The sequence below is a fragment of the Maylandia zebra genome, linkage group LG2 (genome assembly GCF_041146795.1).
Source record: "Maylandia zebra isolate NMK-2024a linkage group LG2, Mzebra_GT3a, whole genome shotgun sequence".
NCBI classification, from domain to species: domain Eukaryota; kingdom Metazoa; phylum Chordata; class Actinopteri; order Cichliformes; family Cichlidae; genus Maylandia; species Maylandia zebra.
This window is the reverse complement of record NC_135168.1, coordinates 5,835,824-5,852,099: the sequence shown is the minus strand read 5'-3', so window position 1 is coordinate 5,852,099 and position 16,276 is coordinate 5,835,824. Positions and strand designations below refer to the sequence as shown.

Below are 16,276 nucleotides of genomic sequence, written 5' to 3'. Positions count from 1 at the left end.
GTTCTCTGACTTGTATCCCCATGTGATGTCTGTGTTGTGTGTGTATGGTCGGGGGGCGGGTTCATTCCACTGCAGGGCAACCTGACACTGCAGGTGATGAATAAAATTTGAACTTGAACTTGATTATATAAAAATGTGGCATTTAAGTCAAATGACTCATGCTTTTCTTCTTTAAGGCAATCAGTTTGCATGGTTTTTAAAAGTAAAGAACACTTGTGTTTAATTAAATACAGCTCACATTAGATCTAAGTAGTTTCACAGGTTTATGACGATCATCAAAATTCCTCCATGTAGTTTAGAAAATACATTTGCAGGCATGTAACAAATCCAAACATTCGTCGTAGAATGACGTTCTTGCCCTCTCCTTTTGCTTACAATGAATTCTGAGGTTTCACTTACTAAATTTTAGGGTGTGTAGGGCTAAAATGATGCCAGCTTAAAATGAAACCGAAGAAAAAATTGAAACTGAAAAATAATGAAAAATATGAAAAACAAAATCTTGTCATTCATATCCTGCATTCCAGATTAAGTTTAAAATAAGAACGAGTGCAAGTACGAACGTGAGAATTATGTATATTGTAATAGGTATATTGTACCTAAATGATAGTATATTGTACAAACATGAAAAGTATATTGTTAGAACTATATCTAATATTGTTAGAACAATAGTATACTATAATAATAAACTTTTCACGTTATAATGTGACATAGCTCTATTTTTCTTTTGCCTGGGTGGCGGCTCTACGCTTCCGTACTACGCTTCTGTATCCAACACTTTTCAATGTGGCCTCACAAAATTATTATGACTACAACAACCATGAAAAGAGTTGGATGGACATTGCTACTCAATCACAGCTGCCTGGTCAATGTTTTTCATTAGTAATTTAGCAAAGTTGATGGTGTGTGTGTCTGTAAGACAGAGAGAGGGAGAGCGAGGGACAGATTTTGTATGATAAGCTTCATGTTATGAAGGCACAGTTTGAGCACTCGGGTCGCATCAGAGCATCAGGCCATATAGTGTGAGACCCTGCATCGTGACCTATGAACTTCTAACCTCTGCGATTTAATTGTACAGTTTGAGCAGGAGCTGAATAACGCGACTGAAAAAAAAAATCGCACAGTGTTTGCCCAGCTTAATGCAGACTGTTTAAACTAAACAAGCTGCTGTTTCACATAATAAACCCTGTCAGCTGCAGTATTGTCTTCTGTTTTAACAGTTAAAGCAGTAGAGACGAGCTGTTTGCATGTGCGTGGAACTCTAGCGTCATTAACCATGCTAGCTGTTAGCTTATAGCTCACGCTAGCTAACCAGCGAGCAGTTAAAAAGACAGCCGAAGCTGCACAAAATACCCACAAACTTATCTCACTACAACGTAGCGCCGAAAATATGACTCGCAGCTCGAGCTCGACACATAAGACTGACATCCAGCTAACCACAGCTAAAGGATATTTAGAGAAAACTTAGGTTTCCTCAGGTTACATGAACTGAGTTGTTTGACGCTGAAAAGTTGGTTTGTTTTGGCTCTCACTGAAGACATAGCTGCTCTTTTGTGCTGCTTTTAAGCAAAACATTCTTTGTATGTGAGGAAAATGCTGTTCATCCCCATCAGCTCTAGCGTAGACAACCGGCTCTGCCATGTTTTCATGTGTTTCTTCTTTCCGTGTGTCCGCTACTTTGATACGCTTGGGCAGCCCGCCACTGGATTTTATAAAAATATTCTGCAGTACATCAAAAACGAAAGAAAAGAACAAAAAAAACCAAAAAAAAACCCAAAAAAAAAAGAAAAAAAACCATTAATCAACATATGAACGTTACCTCTGACGTTACAGCGGTTTTATTAGAGACACGGCTAAGCATTTTGCATTTTGAATAATTTTAAAAAGTTTAAATTTGCTCAGTATTGAACGGCAGAAATGAGGTTTTCTTTTCGGAAGAATGCAAAAGGGAAAAAAACAGCGGCCGACAGAGCTGTAAGCAACAGTAGACTTGTGCGTAACAAGTAAGCGAATAATGAAGAAAGGGAAACTGTTCTTGAAGTACAGAGAGAGAGAGAGAGAGAGAGAGAGAGAGCTGTGCATCGTGGTCGAAGCAAAACAGTAAAAGTCAGAGTGAATTCATGACGATGTTTATGTGAAGCGTAGTTTGGATCTTCATTTGCTGCTGGTTCGGTCAATATTGTTTGGAGAGACATCAAACTAACAGCTTTAGAATCGGCGCATAAAGGGCGTGAACACAAAGCGCAGACCCAACCGTGAGAAAGGCGACATCTAACGGTGTGTTCACACCGAACGCGATGGACGCGAATAGAGCGTCAGGTTTACATGTAAAGTCAATGGAAAGGCGCGATGACGCGCGATTGCGGGTCCCGCGAAAATTCGGAAGCAGATTTGCGTCGCGAAAACGCGAAAACGCGTGAAACGCGCGCCAGTGTAGCGCGTCTGGCGCGTTTGACGCGCGAATAAAACCACGCGCATGAGTTTTTGTGTTGCATTTTGTGCATACGCGCGTTTCGCGTCTACCGCTCGAGTTGGAAAAAGCTGAACTCCAGCGTCAAATCGCGCCGCGACAACCAATCAGGAGCCTGGTGACGTGGCTGTGACCTAGGTCAAAGGGGCAGATCCAGCCAAAGCCTTTCATACTTCAATGGAGGGAAGGCTAATCAATGCGGTAGCAAACAACTCGGAGCTGTACAACACCAGCTGCTTTCAGTACCGAGACAGGAATAAAAAGGACCGAGCTTGGAGGAAGATATGTGAAGAGATCGGGCAACCTGGTAAGTTCATTCATTTCTCTTTTGAAAGTTTTCACTGACCCGGGGAAGCCGCACAAAAGCTAGCAAGCCACCGCTCATTCGGAAATAAACACCTGCACCGCGAGGGAAAAGGGTGCACGAAAGTGGCGGGCAGATGAAGACAAACCGCGGCATAATAATACTTTTACGTTTTGCAATCTACAAAGGTTTGCACTTTGAGAATCAATTGTGAGAACTGTGACCAATGTTCATGTGTGTGTGTGGAAAACAGTGTATAAAGTGCGTGGCCAGGGGCTAGTTATTCTGAGAACCCCTGCAATAAATGAGGGACCACTGTCTACTCTACGATTATTATATCCAACCTGTTAACATTTAATACTGTATTGATAGAACCAACTGATTCTGCAGCAGAGCATCCCCAGTCCCTGAGCTCCTGCTGCTGCACCCACAGATATGTACAGCAAGCACTGATACCTTTTTAGTCGGTGGGAATGCCTTGTGATCACCTTTACTAAATATCTAAAACCAATCTGATTATATCCTGTTTTTTTTTTTTTCAATGTTGAAATTAAAATCTAGTAGCAGCCTTCTCATTTCTTTGTGTTTTGTGCTGTTTTACAGGCCCACAGAGGAGGACGGCTCCGAGGCAGATGAGGGACGGGTCCCAGGACGGTCCATCGGCGGTGGAGCTGGCCATCCTGGAGTCCCTGAAGAGGCCACACCAGTCTCCAATGGAGCATTTCCTCCTCAGCCTTGTTCCTGCTCTGGAGAGCAGCTGGTCCTTTTTATTCCTGTCTCTCTGTAAATTCTTATATTTTATATATTTATGTTTAATGTTTTTCTGTTTGAGAATTCTAATATTATTTCAAATAAATGTTTATAATGACTAATGTCTCAGTTCTACTACACAGCAAATGTTGGCACACGACTTGACACATGTAGAATTTATTTCATATTATACTAATGACAAAATATACTGATACAGTGGGATGCAGAAGTTTGGGCAACCTTGTTAATAGACATTATTTTCCTGTATAAATCGTTGGTTGTTACAATAAAAAATGTCAGTTAAATATCATACAGGAGACACACACAGTGATATTTGAGAAGTGAAAAGAAGTTTACTGGATTTACAGAAAGTGTGCAATAATTGTTTAAACAAAATCAAGCAGGTGCATAAATTTGGGCACCACAAAAAAGAAATGAAATAAATATTTAGTGTATATCAATGTGTGTGTCTCCTATATGATATATGGGGTGCCTTTGTCTGGATGTGCTTCCCATCCAGAGCTGCACAGCACAGAGGGAAGTTCCAGCGCTCCTGGAATCCCTCTGTGATGGACCGCCAGTCTCCAGGTGAAGGCACAGCCATGAAGTCGTCCACTAGACAGTCCCAGATGGACGTCGCTGCCTGGGGAGTGATCTGACACACCGTGGACACACCGACTCTGTAACTGAACGCGATGGTCCTGAAGGAGTCCGCGGTGACAAGGAACCTGGACAAAATTGTTCAAAATCAGTATTATGTGTACTGCAGTTACAAAATACATCATTCAAATTCCAAAATACTTTTGTGATGTCAGATTTAAATCACAAAACTTAAATCTTACATAAAACCTTTTGTAATTATAAGGATAATTACAAAATGTATATTAGATAATATCTAAAACAGTTGTGTTTTGTTTTAACTTTAACATATCATAATTTGATTGGTAGCAACTTTCACAACTACAGTGAGCCAATCACTCATAATTCCTAAACATGTCAATCAGGTAGGAATGAAGTAAGACATTAATAGAAATAAAGAGTTGTGTGTTGACATGTAGCCCTTTCCTTGCTTAAATCATTAATATTTTTGAAAAATTAATCTGTGATAAGACAGCTTATCAAGATAGAACCATGTAACTAGAGATGAACCAAACTGTTCACAGTTTTATCTAACTCTGTTTTAATAAAGGCTGTGACCCCTGCTATAGAGTCTGACAGCTGCAGGGATTATATACAAATATTCAACTATCCCAGAATCAAACCAGGTCTAAATAAAAAGGAGTGAGTATCACTACAAGGTTAACTCAGTGGTCCTAATGCTACAGTTTGATATCAGCAAACACCGAGCGCATACATTGATGTGACACCACAGCCATGCTATCATGCAAACACTGATAACAGCATAAATCGAATTAAATCGGGACTTGATGAGAGCTTCTGAGTATCACTAGAAATATTATAAAGAGTCGTCTCTGTACCACAGTTTGCTTTCAGTAAACACCGACAGCATTCACTGTTAGCATAGCACATCCATGTTAGCAGTGTATAACTGGATGGATTAGCATATTAGCACAGATATCAATAAAGGACTACCGTATTAAATAGTTTTACTAACCTCAGGCAGACGGACAGGCGCTCTGCAGGTGGGATTGAGCGCCTGTAGTTGGTGTCTAGGCGGGCAATGCTGGGACCGACGAGGGAAAGCAGGTCCTCAAACTGGCCGACGGTGATAGCGCTGGAATCGGCCGTCATCCAGGCGCAGCTCCTGGAGCAAGTGGTGAAACTCACCAAACTGCTCATGCCTCTGGAGGACCTGATGGACCCAGGTACGGCGAGGACGTCTTTTACGCTGCTGCTCTGCTCTCCACAGTACATAGAGAAGGGAGACTCTCTCTTCAAGCGCTAGCTCGACAGCTGCCATCTTGCAAAGATGTCTGGCACAACTTCCTCCCACATTCCTCCCACATTTCTGGTTCACGCGCGTCAAAATATGATATTTTGGAGCGCGATGGATTTTTCTTGGACACGCGTTGAGACGCGAATGTGCACGCGTCAAGTTAGGGGCGTTTGGGGCGTTTTATTCGCGTCCATCGCGTTCGGTGTGAACACACCGTAACTGATTCTGGTCCGCGCTGTGTGTTTAAGTCTATGTGCAGAATCCGTGTTCCTGCTCTCATTTACTGTCTTAGCTGTTTGGTGGTTGTTGAAATTTTGTGAGGTTTAACCTGAGATTCTGGCGTTTCGGGCAAAATAAATTTATATTAAAAAATCGATTCAGGATTTTAATGAATCGATTTCACGTTATCCAAGCCAGAATCGATTTTAATCGATAAATCGATTATAAAAACCCACCCCTAATTATTACCGACCTTGGGTTTAATTTGGACAGTGATTTTAAACTGGAAAGTAAATTATAATTGTTGTCTAGTTTTTCAAAGTATAGCGTTTTTTATTTTAGGCAACTGACAGCAGTGAAATGTTTTCTTTCAAATTCAACAATTTTATTTGTCACACACACAATACAACATGTGGTTTCTAGGCAGCACTTTGAAACAGTGATCCATACTTTTATTTCATCCCATCTGGACTACTGTGATTGACTTTATGTGGGAGTCAGTCATTACTCTCGCATGCTCAGCTGGTTCAAAACACTGCTGCATGAAGAACCTATAAAAGAGAGCATGTTACCCCTGTCTTAGCCTCGCTCCACTGGCAGCCTGTATATTTTAGAGTTCATTTTAAAATTGTTGTGTTTAGTTTTACATTTTTCACAGTCTTGCCCTGCCTTACCTTCTTCACGCCTACACACCTCATCAGTCAGCTGACCAGCTCACTCAGATAGCCTTCTCTATCATTGTTCATAAGTTATGGACTAACTTGCCGTTACATGTTAGAGAGCCCCCTTCACTGTCCACTTCAAAAACACATCTTAAAACCCATTTTATTCTTTCTGACCCACTGAGACTCGGTCTGTTTTCGTTATTTGACCTTTTTTATTGTTTTTTATATCACATGTATTGTTATTATTTAGTATCAATGTACAGCACTTTGTGTCACCTATGGCTGTTTTGAAGTGTATTATAAATAAAGATAGTAGGTAGGTAACTGCGGTTATACTTATGGGCAACTGTTCATTAACTGGGGCTCAGAGCTTAGTTACACTACAGAGATGAGGATACAGAGATACCACATGGAAACAACCTGAGTTCCTATTGGTCAGTGCAGGCTTCATGTGTTTCTACCTTACCAATGGCTCCTGAGACAAACTAAGGAATTATTACCTTGTGATAAACAGGATGAAGATGCCTGGGCTGAGGGTTTCCCTGTTGGAGTAAAGTGCACCATGAATAAGGAACTGTTTGTTTAACAATGAAGACCTGCATGGCTTCAAAATACTCTAAATATAATCTCCAAAAGTTGATTCTGTTCATCTGGACGTAGTGTTTTCTGGGAGAAACGTGTCGTCACTCACCCAGGTGACTTCTTCAGTCTCAGCTGACTGCAGGTTTCAATCTTATAAACTGTACATTTGGATATTGACTGAAACCAGCCCACTGAAGGAACAATGGGCTGGGAGGTCAGTTTCTTCATCGTAATTAAGCAAAATCTCATGACCACTGATCAACAACCACTGATCAACAACCACTGATCAATAACCATGAGTCCCATTCACAGAGTTGGGGAATGGCTGCAATCACAGCATGTAAGATGGTGACAGATGTACGAAACGTTTCTCCCACTGAAAACGCTACATTCAGATGAAAAAACAAAAACAACTTTTGGAGATTTACTTACCTGCATGATTGAGCATGCATCAAGATGTCTAAATATAATATTTGTACTCAAACAAATTTAGAAGAGAAAAGACACACAATTGAAAGTTCAGACTAAAACAGCCTCAGTTTTCCATCCATAAACTGTGACAGTGTTGTCCTGATACTGCACTGAGTCATGTCTTTTTTCTCTGACTGACCTTCATTCATCTTCTTTAAAATCAACTCTGCCACCTCCATTACATGGCGAGTAGTGTATGTCTCCACCATAAGATCCACTGTTCCATGACGTCCATCCTTCCTTGCGTTCTCCAGTCGGCTCTTTTTGATGGTTGTGAAATCACCTCCGGGTCCTTTTTCCAGGTACCAGTGGAAAAGTTTCAGCTCCTCTTCTCCCAAATCTTCCAGCCTGTTCAGCAACTGCTCCTCAACAGATTTTTCCATCTTTCAACTGTAAAACATGAGAGAGAACATGAATCTCATCACATGTCCAATGTATTTACTTATTTAGAATATTTAGAGTTTGAGCAGTTTGAGTTCAGGTTTTGTTCTCAGAGCTTTTATTGAGCCCTAATGTCTCCTTTTACCTCTTGAGCTCCAGCGCCCCCAGTACAAAGGGGGTGAACTGCCGTTTAACCCTCCAGCTCTCAGGTCTTTAATGCAAATATGGACACGTATCCACAAAAAGCTCAGAATTCACCCAAAGAATTCACATCAGCTCACACACACTTTCTACCTGCAGAGGAAACACAAATCATTCATGTGCACATCAGCTGAAATCCTCCTTTCATCATGTGTGCTGTCCAAATATCAGCTGCTTCTTTCCTGCTTCATCTCAGTGTCAGCTGGATGCAGTCAGACAGCAGTGTGAGGCAGAGGAAGCTGCCATCAGCTGCTCTGCTATCAGTCCACTAGATGGAGCCTGAAGCACACACGATGCATTCACTGACACACACTGATTCACTGTGACTGGAAGCTTCAGTCAGTCCAACACGTGTGAACAACATTTTAAACATTTCAGCTGATCCAGGATTCAAAGAGGATCAGCAGAGTTAAAGCTTCACACTAATTCTTGCTGCTGAGTTTGCAGAGAACTGCACACACACTGATTCACTGCTAATGAGAAGCTTCTTCCATCCAGTAATTCATCATCCATCAGCTCTGCTGCTGCTCTCAGTCCTGGACTCTGATCACAAACTAAAAGCAGCTTTTTAACTCGTGTCTGTAAGAACTCTTAGTGTTAGCTTAGTGTTAGCTTAGCGTTAGCTTAGCGTTAGCTTAGCGTTAGCATGCTGTGTGCTAGCTCAGCGTCAGAGCTCTGCAGGTGTCTCCTGTGTAAATATTAATCACAGTGACAGTAAAGGAGGTAAAGGGCTGTGACGTCATCACGTACGCTGCGTCCTCTGTGGGCTCTGAGTGAACTCAAAGTACAAACTACAAGTACACAAACACGAACGTAGCTCAGAGTGGCGGACACACTCGGCCTCGTTGGTCCAGCTGTGAGTCCGTTACCGTGAACTATGGAGCGGCAGATTTGTGCTGAACTAAGCTGCACACAGCTGATGTTAGCCAGGAAACATTACACACTGACTTTAATGGAGAGACCGGAAATACAAACACACACAGTTTGTTGTGTGAAGAAATCAAACACGAGCTGAACAAACAGTAAAGTTCCTAAAGACAAACTGTTAAAGGAGGAAACAAAGCAAACTTACAGTTTCTTCACACACCAACAACAAGCTCCACTCCACACCTGGACACTAAACACGGACACACAGGTGAGCTGCTTCCTGGAAGGAGGCGGGGCTCCACCTGAAACTCAGCACAGGTGGGAGGGGCTCAGCTCTGTGTGTGCTGATGTGTTAACTTTAAAAATATGCCGTCTGACTGCTCAGACTGAGTCAGAGTAAAGTTCACATGCTGACGTGTGGAGACATGAAACCTTGTTGTAGCTGCAGGTGTGAACACACTGATCCCAGATCAGCTCTGCTGTATTTGTAATAGAGATGGCACGATACCACTGTTTTATGTCCGATACCGATATCATAAATTTGGATATCTGCCGATACCGATATGAATCCGATATAGTGTTTTTTAATCAACAAAACTGTTTTTTTAAAATATCTTGCTGCATTTTGTATAAGTTCATACTCAAGTTTAAAACAACAACTACACTAAAGCTATTCTGTTATACCTGTATACAAAAAAAACCATTTCATAGTTCAGCAATACTGATCAATCTAATAAACTTAGACCTACACCATCCTCCCTATTCTGGTATTTTAAAGAGTACTTAGCGTAAATATTAAGCAACCTAACTAATAGGGTTCCAACTCCCAGCAACAACAAAAAGAAATAAATAAAAAATAGGGAACCACCCCTCACGCTCCACCTCATGATGCTTAATCGACGTAATCAACCTTAATTTGATGCAGTGTGAAAAAAATGCACAGAAATCAATTATTTTTCAAGAAATATTAAATAGATTCAACATCTTTCTTCAACAAAATTGCAGACTGCACAGATGGTACCTTCCCAAAGGAAAAAGTACTATAGCTTACTAGGGTATATATATTAGACTTAATAGTTACTATATACAGTAATTGACTTCTATTCATTTTGCATCACATTAAAACTTTGGGTGTCAGATAATTATTTATTAAAAGCTAGACATTTTAAATGAGAATAAGAAAGAAAAGTATGTCTTTGTGCCCCCTTTTCCCTGTTAATGCCCTATCGGCCCCCCTGGCTAAACTTTGCTAGATCCGCCCTTGCACAGTTACCAGCCGTCAGCTACGTAGAAAAAGATCCTCGAGTAGAAAGTAATATTAAATAAATTGTAACAACAGCTGATCAAGCTTAAACGTTCTGCTGTTGTTCAGCCGCTGGTTTCCTCTTTCTGGTGCAAAGTGGGCCAAAAACAAACAAGAGAGACGGACTCGCGACAGAAAAGCCGATCAGCTGATCATTAAGCAGTTTCACGATTGAAGTAGCAGCCGGAGAGCGAGAGGCAGTCGCTCGTTAAGCTTAACGTGGGAATGCTTTACAAACATTCAGAGATGGACTTACACACTTGCTTTACTTCTCTCGGGGATAACTTTGTCGGAGATGAAATGCCGGGTTGCTAGCGAAGCTCCACATGCTATCCAGACCACCGACAGGTCCCGCATGCCACAGCCGCTCTATCACGTGATGCATACTGCTCCAACGTGCTAACGTTCTGAGGTGAGTTACGGCGTGTTGCAAGTTTTGCGAGGTGCTTTCGTGATATTTAATGGATCGGATTACATTTTTTATTTTTCTCCGATATCCGATCCAGTAATTTAGGTCAGTATCGGACCGATACTGATACATAATATCGGATCGGTCCATCTCTAATCTGTAACATGAACATTTCTGCTGCAAAGCTTCAAATGTTCAGCATGTTTCTCTGTTTCCAGTCTATAGATCCAGTCACACTTTCTACCTTCACCTGTGCAGTAAAGACTGAGAGCAGAGCTGAAAGCAAGCGTCCAATCAGTGAGCAGCATCAACACCTGAGCTTCATTCAGACTCTGTTATTGAAGATGTTGTTGGTACAAAGTTCATCTGCTGCTCACATGAATCCATGAAAGATTTATTTCACTGAATGTTTCTTCAAAGCTCATTTCAACCTGTTGAAGTCATGAATGAAAGTGCAGACTGAGAGTGGATCACATGATGTTTGAGGTGTGTCATGTGACATGTTCAGTATTGTCACACATGTCTAGATTGTCCCTGATATCATAACTGCTCAAACACTGATGATTATATTTGAAGAATTATTCCTGATGGCAGCAAAGTTTGAATGGAGCTCTCTGTCTGTGCTGATTTGTCGCCCTCTGGAGGTCAAAGCACAAACTGCATGATGTCACTGTAACCACCACAGAGACAGGAAGTGTTTTTATGACTGAAACACTGAAATGATGCTAACGGCTGTCGTTAGGCTCACTGACAGCAGTGCTGATGTGTTCATGTCAAACACTGGCTCAGGTCAGACTCCTTCATCCTTCTCCAGCGTGAGGCCGCCCTCAGACCCACAGGAGCTCTGACCTTTGACCTCCTGACCCTAACCATTTTAGTCTTGTTGCATCTGCAAATCCATCCAAACTGTAGCCGAGCAAAAGAAGCTGGAAGCTGTTCTATGAATGATGTTCATCCCAGAGTTTCTGTTAAACGCTGCTGCTGTGCTACATTTGTCATTTCCTGCTTTCACTACCATCCATGTCAAAGTGCTGAACTCATCTGATCACTTTAATGCAGTAAAGCAGGAGCTGTAAGTCTGACATTTATTTACTGTCATTACAAACACACACAGCTGGATTAGCATTCAGACAAAGGGCTGAAAAAAAAATCAGCATTTGATTATTATTATTATATATCCTGTCTATCTGTCAGTGCTGAAAGCAGACGTCACTGATCACATGACTCTGAGGGATGTTTCCAGCACTTTGCTGAATCTGAGCCATGAAGATTTAAGGCTCAGCTCTGAAGGCAAAGCAGGTCTGAGCCTGTGTTAGCAAGCTGTACCTAATAAAGTGGCAGCAAGGACTCAGTCAGTAATGATCAGAGCCAGCAGGGGGCAGCACAGAGAGGTGAGGAGCTGTCAGAGAAGCAGGCTCACATCAGACTGGTCATATTCCATCATCTATACCTGAAATAATCATCAAACACACGCAGAGCAGAAACATGTGGAAACATCTGGAGCTCAGTCTCAGTTTGATCCCTCAGAGGTTTACCTCAGTCCTGCTCCTCTACTTCCTGTTTACAGCGCACATCATGCTGTGTACTGAGGGTCATGTGGTCAAATTGCTCGCTCTCTGTTACTCTGACAGAGAGCGAGCACAGTTATCCTAATGTGTGACATCACTTCTAACCACAGAGCATTCAGCTTTCACAGCAGCCAACATCCTGTCACACTGAGCATGTGCAAACACAGCAGCCAACATCCTGTCACACTGAGCATGTGCAAACAGAGCAGCCAACATCCTGTCAAACTGAGCATGTGCAAGCACAGCAGCCACCATCCTGTCACACTGAGCATGTGCAAACACAGCAGCCACCATCCTGTCACACTGAGCATGTGCAAACACAGCAGCCACCATCCTGTCACACTGAGCATGTGCAAATAGAGCAGCCAACATCCTGTCACACTGAGCATGTGCAAATAGAGCAGCCAACATCCTGTCAAACTGAGCATGTGCAAACACAGCAGCCACCATCCTGTCACACTGAGCATGTGCAAATAGAGCAGCCAACATCCTGTCACACTGAGCATGTGCAAATAGAGCAGCCAACATCCTGTCACACTGAGCATGTGCAAACACAGCAGCCAACATCCTGTCACACTGAGCATGTGCAAACACAGCAGCCAACATCCTGTCACACTGAGCATGTGCAAACACAGCAGCCAACATCCTGTCACACTGAGCATGTGCAAACACAGCAGCCAAAATCCTGTCACACTGAGCATGTGCAAACACAGCAGCCAACATCCTGTCAAACTGAGCATGTGCAAACACAGCAGCCACCATCCTGTCACACTGAGCATGTGCAAACACAGCAGCCAACAACCTGTCACACTGAGCATGTGCAAACACAGCAGCCAACATCCTGTCACACTGAGCATGTGCAAACACAGCAGCCAACATCCTGTCAAACTGAGCATGTGCAAACACAGCAGCCAACATCCTGTCACACTGAGCATGTGCAAACACAGCAGCCAACATCCTGTCAAACTGAGCATGTGCAAACACAGCAGCCAACATCCTGTCACACTGAGCATGTGCAAATAGAGCAGCCAACATCCTGTCACACTGAGCATGTGCAAATAGAGCAGCCAACATCCTGTCAAACTGAGCATGTGCAAATAGAGCAGCCAACATCCTGTCAAACTGAGCATGTGCAAGCACAGCAGCCAACATCCTGTCAAACTGAGCATGTGCAAACACAGCAGCCAACATCCTGTCACACTGAGCATGTGCAAATAGAGCAGCCAACATCCTGTCAAACTGAGCATGTGCAAGCACAGCAGCCAACATCCTGTCACACTGAGCATGTGCAAATAGAGCAGCCAACATCCTGTCAAACTGAGCATGTGCAAATAGAGCAGCCAACATCCTGTCAAACTGAGCATGTGCAAACACAGCAGCCAACATCCTGTCACACTGAGCATGTGCAAATAGAGCAGCCAACATCCTGTCAAACTGAGCATGTGCAAATAGAGCAGCCAACATCCTGTCAAACTGAGCATGTGCAAGCACAGCAGCCAACATCCTGTCACACTGAGCATGTGCAAACACAGCAGCCAACATCCTGTCACACTGAGCATGTGCAAATAGAGCAGCCAACATCCTGTCAAACTGAGCATGTGCAAGCACAGCAGCCACCATCCTGTCACACTGAGCATGTGCAAACACAGCAGCCACCATCCTGTCACACTGAGCATGTGCAAACACAGCAGCCACCATCCTGTCACACTGAGCATGTGCAAATAGAGCAGCCAACATCCTGTCACACTGAGCATGTGCAAACACAGCAGCCAACATCCTGTCACACTGAGCATGTGCAAATAGAGCAGCCAACATCCTGTTACACTGAGCATGTGCAAACAGAGCAGCCAACATCCTGTCACACTGAGCATGTGCAAATAGAGCAGCCAACATCCTGTCACACTGAGCATGTGCAAACACAGCAGCCAACATCCTTTAATGATAGAACAAAATTCAGACATCAAAGTTTCTCACATTACAGAATCAGATGAACAGACATGAAGGGATAATTGTGGTTTTATGCACAGAGTCAGAATCAGACTCAGAGGTGTTCCTCGTGATGCTTGGTGATGGAAACAGTCTCATCGACGTTTCCATCACCAAACTAGAGAAACTAGTAGCTGCACGCAGCAGAGTTTAGCACAGCTGATCTCTGTGACACATCAACAGGAACAACATGTTGTTAAACAGGACTGTATAAAGACTCAGAGTCTGACTCACACCTGAACAATGAGGCTGTGCAGCATCGTCCTGTCACACCTGCTAAACCACTCGTATCAGTTTGAGCCCGAACAGTAACACGGTCACATGACCGACGAGGCCAACGCGCCCAGACGAACGTCTTCCTCGTGGAACTAACTTGTTCCTGTTATCAGATTTGTGAGCAGCAGCTGAAACTGCCACATGAATAAATGTTCTTCAAACTGTTTGATTCCAGCCAATCAATAATCTATAATCATGAGGATTCAAACACAAGAGCGGAACGTGTGGTTACATTGTAACCTTGGTTCTCTGAGTGAGAGACTCTCTCTCCCCTCTGTCACATATGGAACAGAGGGGAGAGAGAGTGTCGGTGTGATGGAGGACATCAGGTCCAAACATCACAGAAACAAACAAACTGTTAAAGGAGGAAACAAAGCAAACTTACAGTTTCTTCACACAGAGACACCAACAACAAGCTCCACTGTCCCACTCTGATCCTGTCTCCTCCTCTTTTATTCTTGCTCTGAGCTCTTTTTGGGTGTGTGTTTCTGTCTCCACCCACAGGAATGCATTGATACACTGTTGATAACGACTCGAGAGCAGACGTGTGACAGAAAACAGAAAAATAACCTAAACACCTAAATAACGTAAAATAATCAGAATATTTATTAATATGTTTAATTTCTCTTTAAAAACTTTTCTGCTCCTCAAATCCTTTGTTTAAGTTCAATCTAAGGAAAGAAAAGCGTCTTCTTTAAGTTTCTCAAAGAACTCCACGATCTGTAGGCTCATGGAAATTCATTTTGTTGTTTTTTTGAGCAGAAACACCAGAGTGTAGAGCAGGAAAACGATCCCAGCAGGACGTCTCTGTTGGGGAAATATCCCAGTTATTCCCCTGAGCCTGGTTAGTGAACTGAGTCAGAGCTGTTCATCGATCCTACAGGTGCTAACATACAAACACGATCAGCAGCTTCTCTCATATGGAGAACACACTTCAACATCTGCAGCAAATCCTGTGTTTTATGTTGATGTGACCAACATCTTGTGTTGAGTCTTTGAAGATGAGGAGCCAAACACAGACAGTGGATCCAGAAGGACTGTTTATTCAGGGCTTTAATACGACTGAACTGATGCTTCACATCCTGTTTAGAGACGATCGACCAACACAGGCTCAGTCCTCACTCATCACACGGACTTCAGTCACACTGGGATCAACAGAGGAGACTGTTCACCATCACAGTTCAGCAACAATAATCAGAGCTTTTCTCTCTTGGTGAGGATCACATGTTCTGACACACAAAATATCTTCTGCTTTAACTCGTCTCTCTTTTTTAGTTTGGTTGTCGTGTTTTTTACTCTTTGTTCCTGTCAGTGTCAAATATGAGAGCAAACTGTTTTATGCAGGAGCCAAACCAACACCAAGCTGACCAAGAGAACCTATAACACCACCAGAATTTATTATCCAGACTTTACTGACAGATTTATGTGCAAGTAAAGCTGTTTATGTTCACTGCGTTCAGCCAAGGAAGCATTCGTTCTTGGAAGTTCACGAAACGAGTAAATCCAGTTCAGCAGAGTTCCAGTTTGTAGCACAGCTGATCTCAGCTGATCAACAGTAACAACAGTAGGGGTGGGCCATAGAAACGATATACGATAGAAACAATATAAATTTGGCCAAAGATAGAGATTGTGACTATACCGCATGTTGATGATGTCATCAAGCTGCGCCTGTTTTGGTCGAAAGCATCGCAGCAGCTACAACAATTATCATCTGCAATTATGGCGGGCGACAGTCATAACAAAGAGATGAAGCACTATTGAAATATGGCGAAAGCCAAAAAGTTAGCATTCATCCTCCAGCTTCACTGTGCTAATGTTATGCTAACATAGCTGTGTCGCTAGCAGTCATGTAGCACAACATTATATACCAGGTAGTCCAACTTCAGTAACCCTGCAAACGCCACTGCTGTTTAGTCTTCATTTATGTTGG

General features: G+C 42.8%; 3 protein-coding genes across 5 annotated transcripts in view; all 3 read right to left on the bottom strand.

Moving 5' to 3' along the window:
• LOC112432367 (protein NLRC3-like) overlaps positions 1–16,276 on the bottom strand; it is a 201,510-nt gene that overhangs the window by 24,195 nt on the left and 161,039 nt on the right. The gene's annotated exons all lie outside the window — the stretch shown is intronic.
• On the bottom strand, positions 3,683–5,619 carry LOC143420396 (uncharacterized). The gene is made up of 2 exons (XM_076888502.1): positions 5,137–5,619; positions 3,683–4,249 (listed from the first exon to the last, which is right to left on the bottom strand). Exons 1-2 carry the CDS (start codon positions 5,394–5,396, stop codon positions 3,979–3,981), a joined length of 531 nt encoding a protein of 176 aa, XP_076744617.1. The 5' UTR covers positions 5,397–5,619; the 3' UTR covers positions 3,683–3,978.
• On the bottom strand, positions 5,678–15,015 carry LOC112430432 (uncharacterized). Of its 3 annotated transcripts, XM_076888653.1 has the most exons (5): positions 9,010–9,110; positions 7,882–8,030; positions 7,495–7,745; positions 6,803–6,844; positions 5,678–6,188 (listed from the first exon to the last, which is right to left on the bottom strand). In XM_076888653.1, exons 3-5 carry the CDS (start codon positions 7,736–7,738, stop codon positions 6,142–6,144), a joined length of 333 nt encoding a protein of 110 aa, XP_076744768.1. In that variant the 5' UTR covers positions 7,739–7,745; positions 7,882–8,030; positions 9,010–9,110; the 3' UTR covers positions 5,678–6,141. The 3 variants fall into 3 exon arrangements, 1 of the variants encoding a protein (XP_076744768.1); XR_013100256.1 differs by lacking the exons at positions 7,882–8,030; positions 9,010–9,110 and adding an exon at positions 14,732–15,015 and having other exon boundaries at positions 5,678–6,844; XR_013100255.1 differs by lacking the exon at positions 7,882–8,030 and having other exon boundaries at positions 5,678–6,844; positions 9,010–9,130.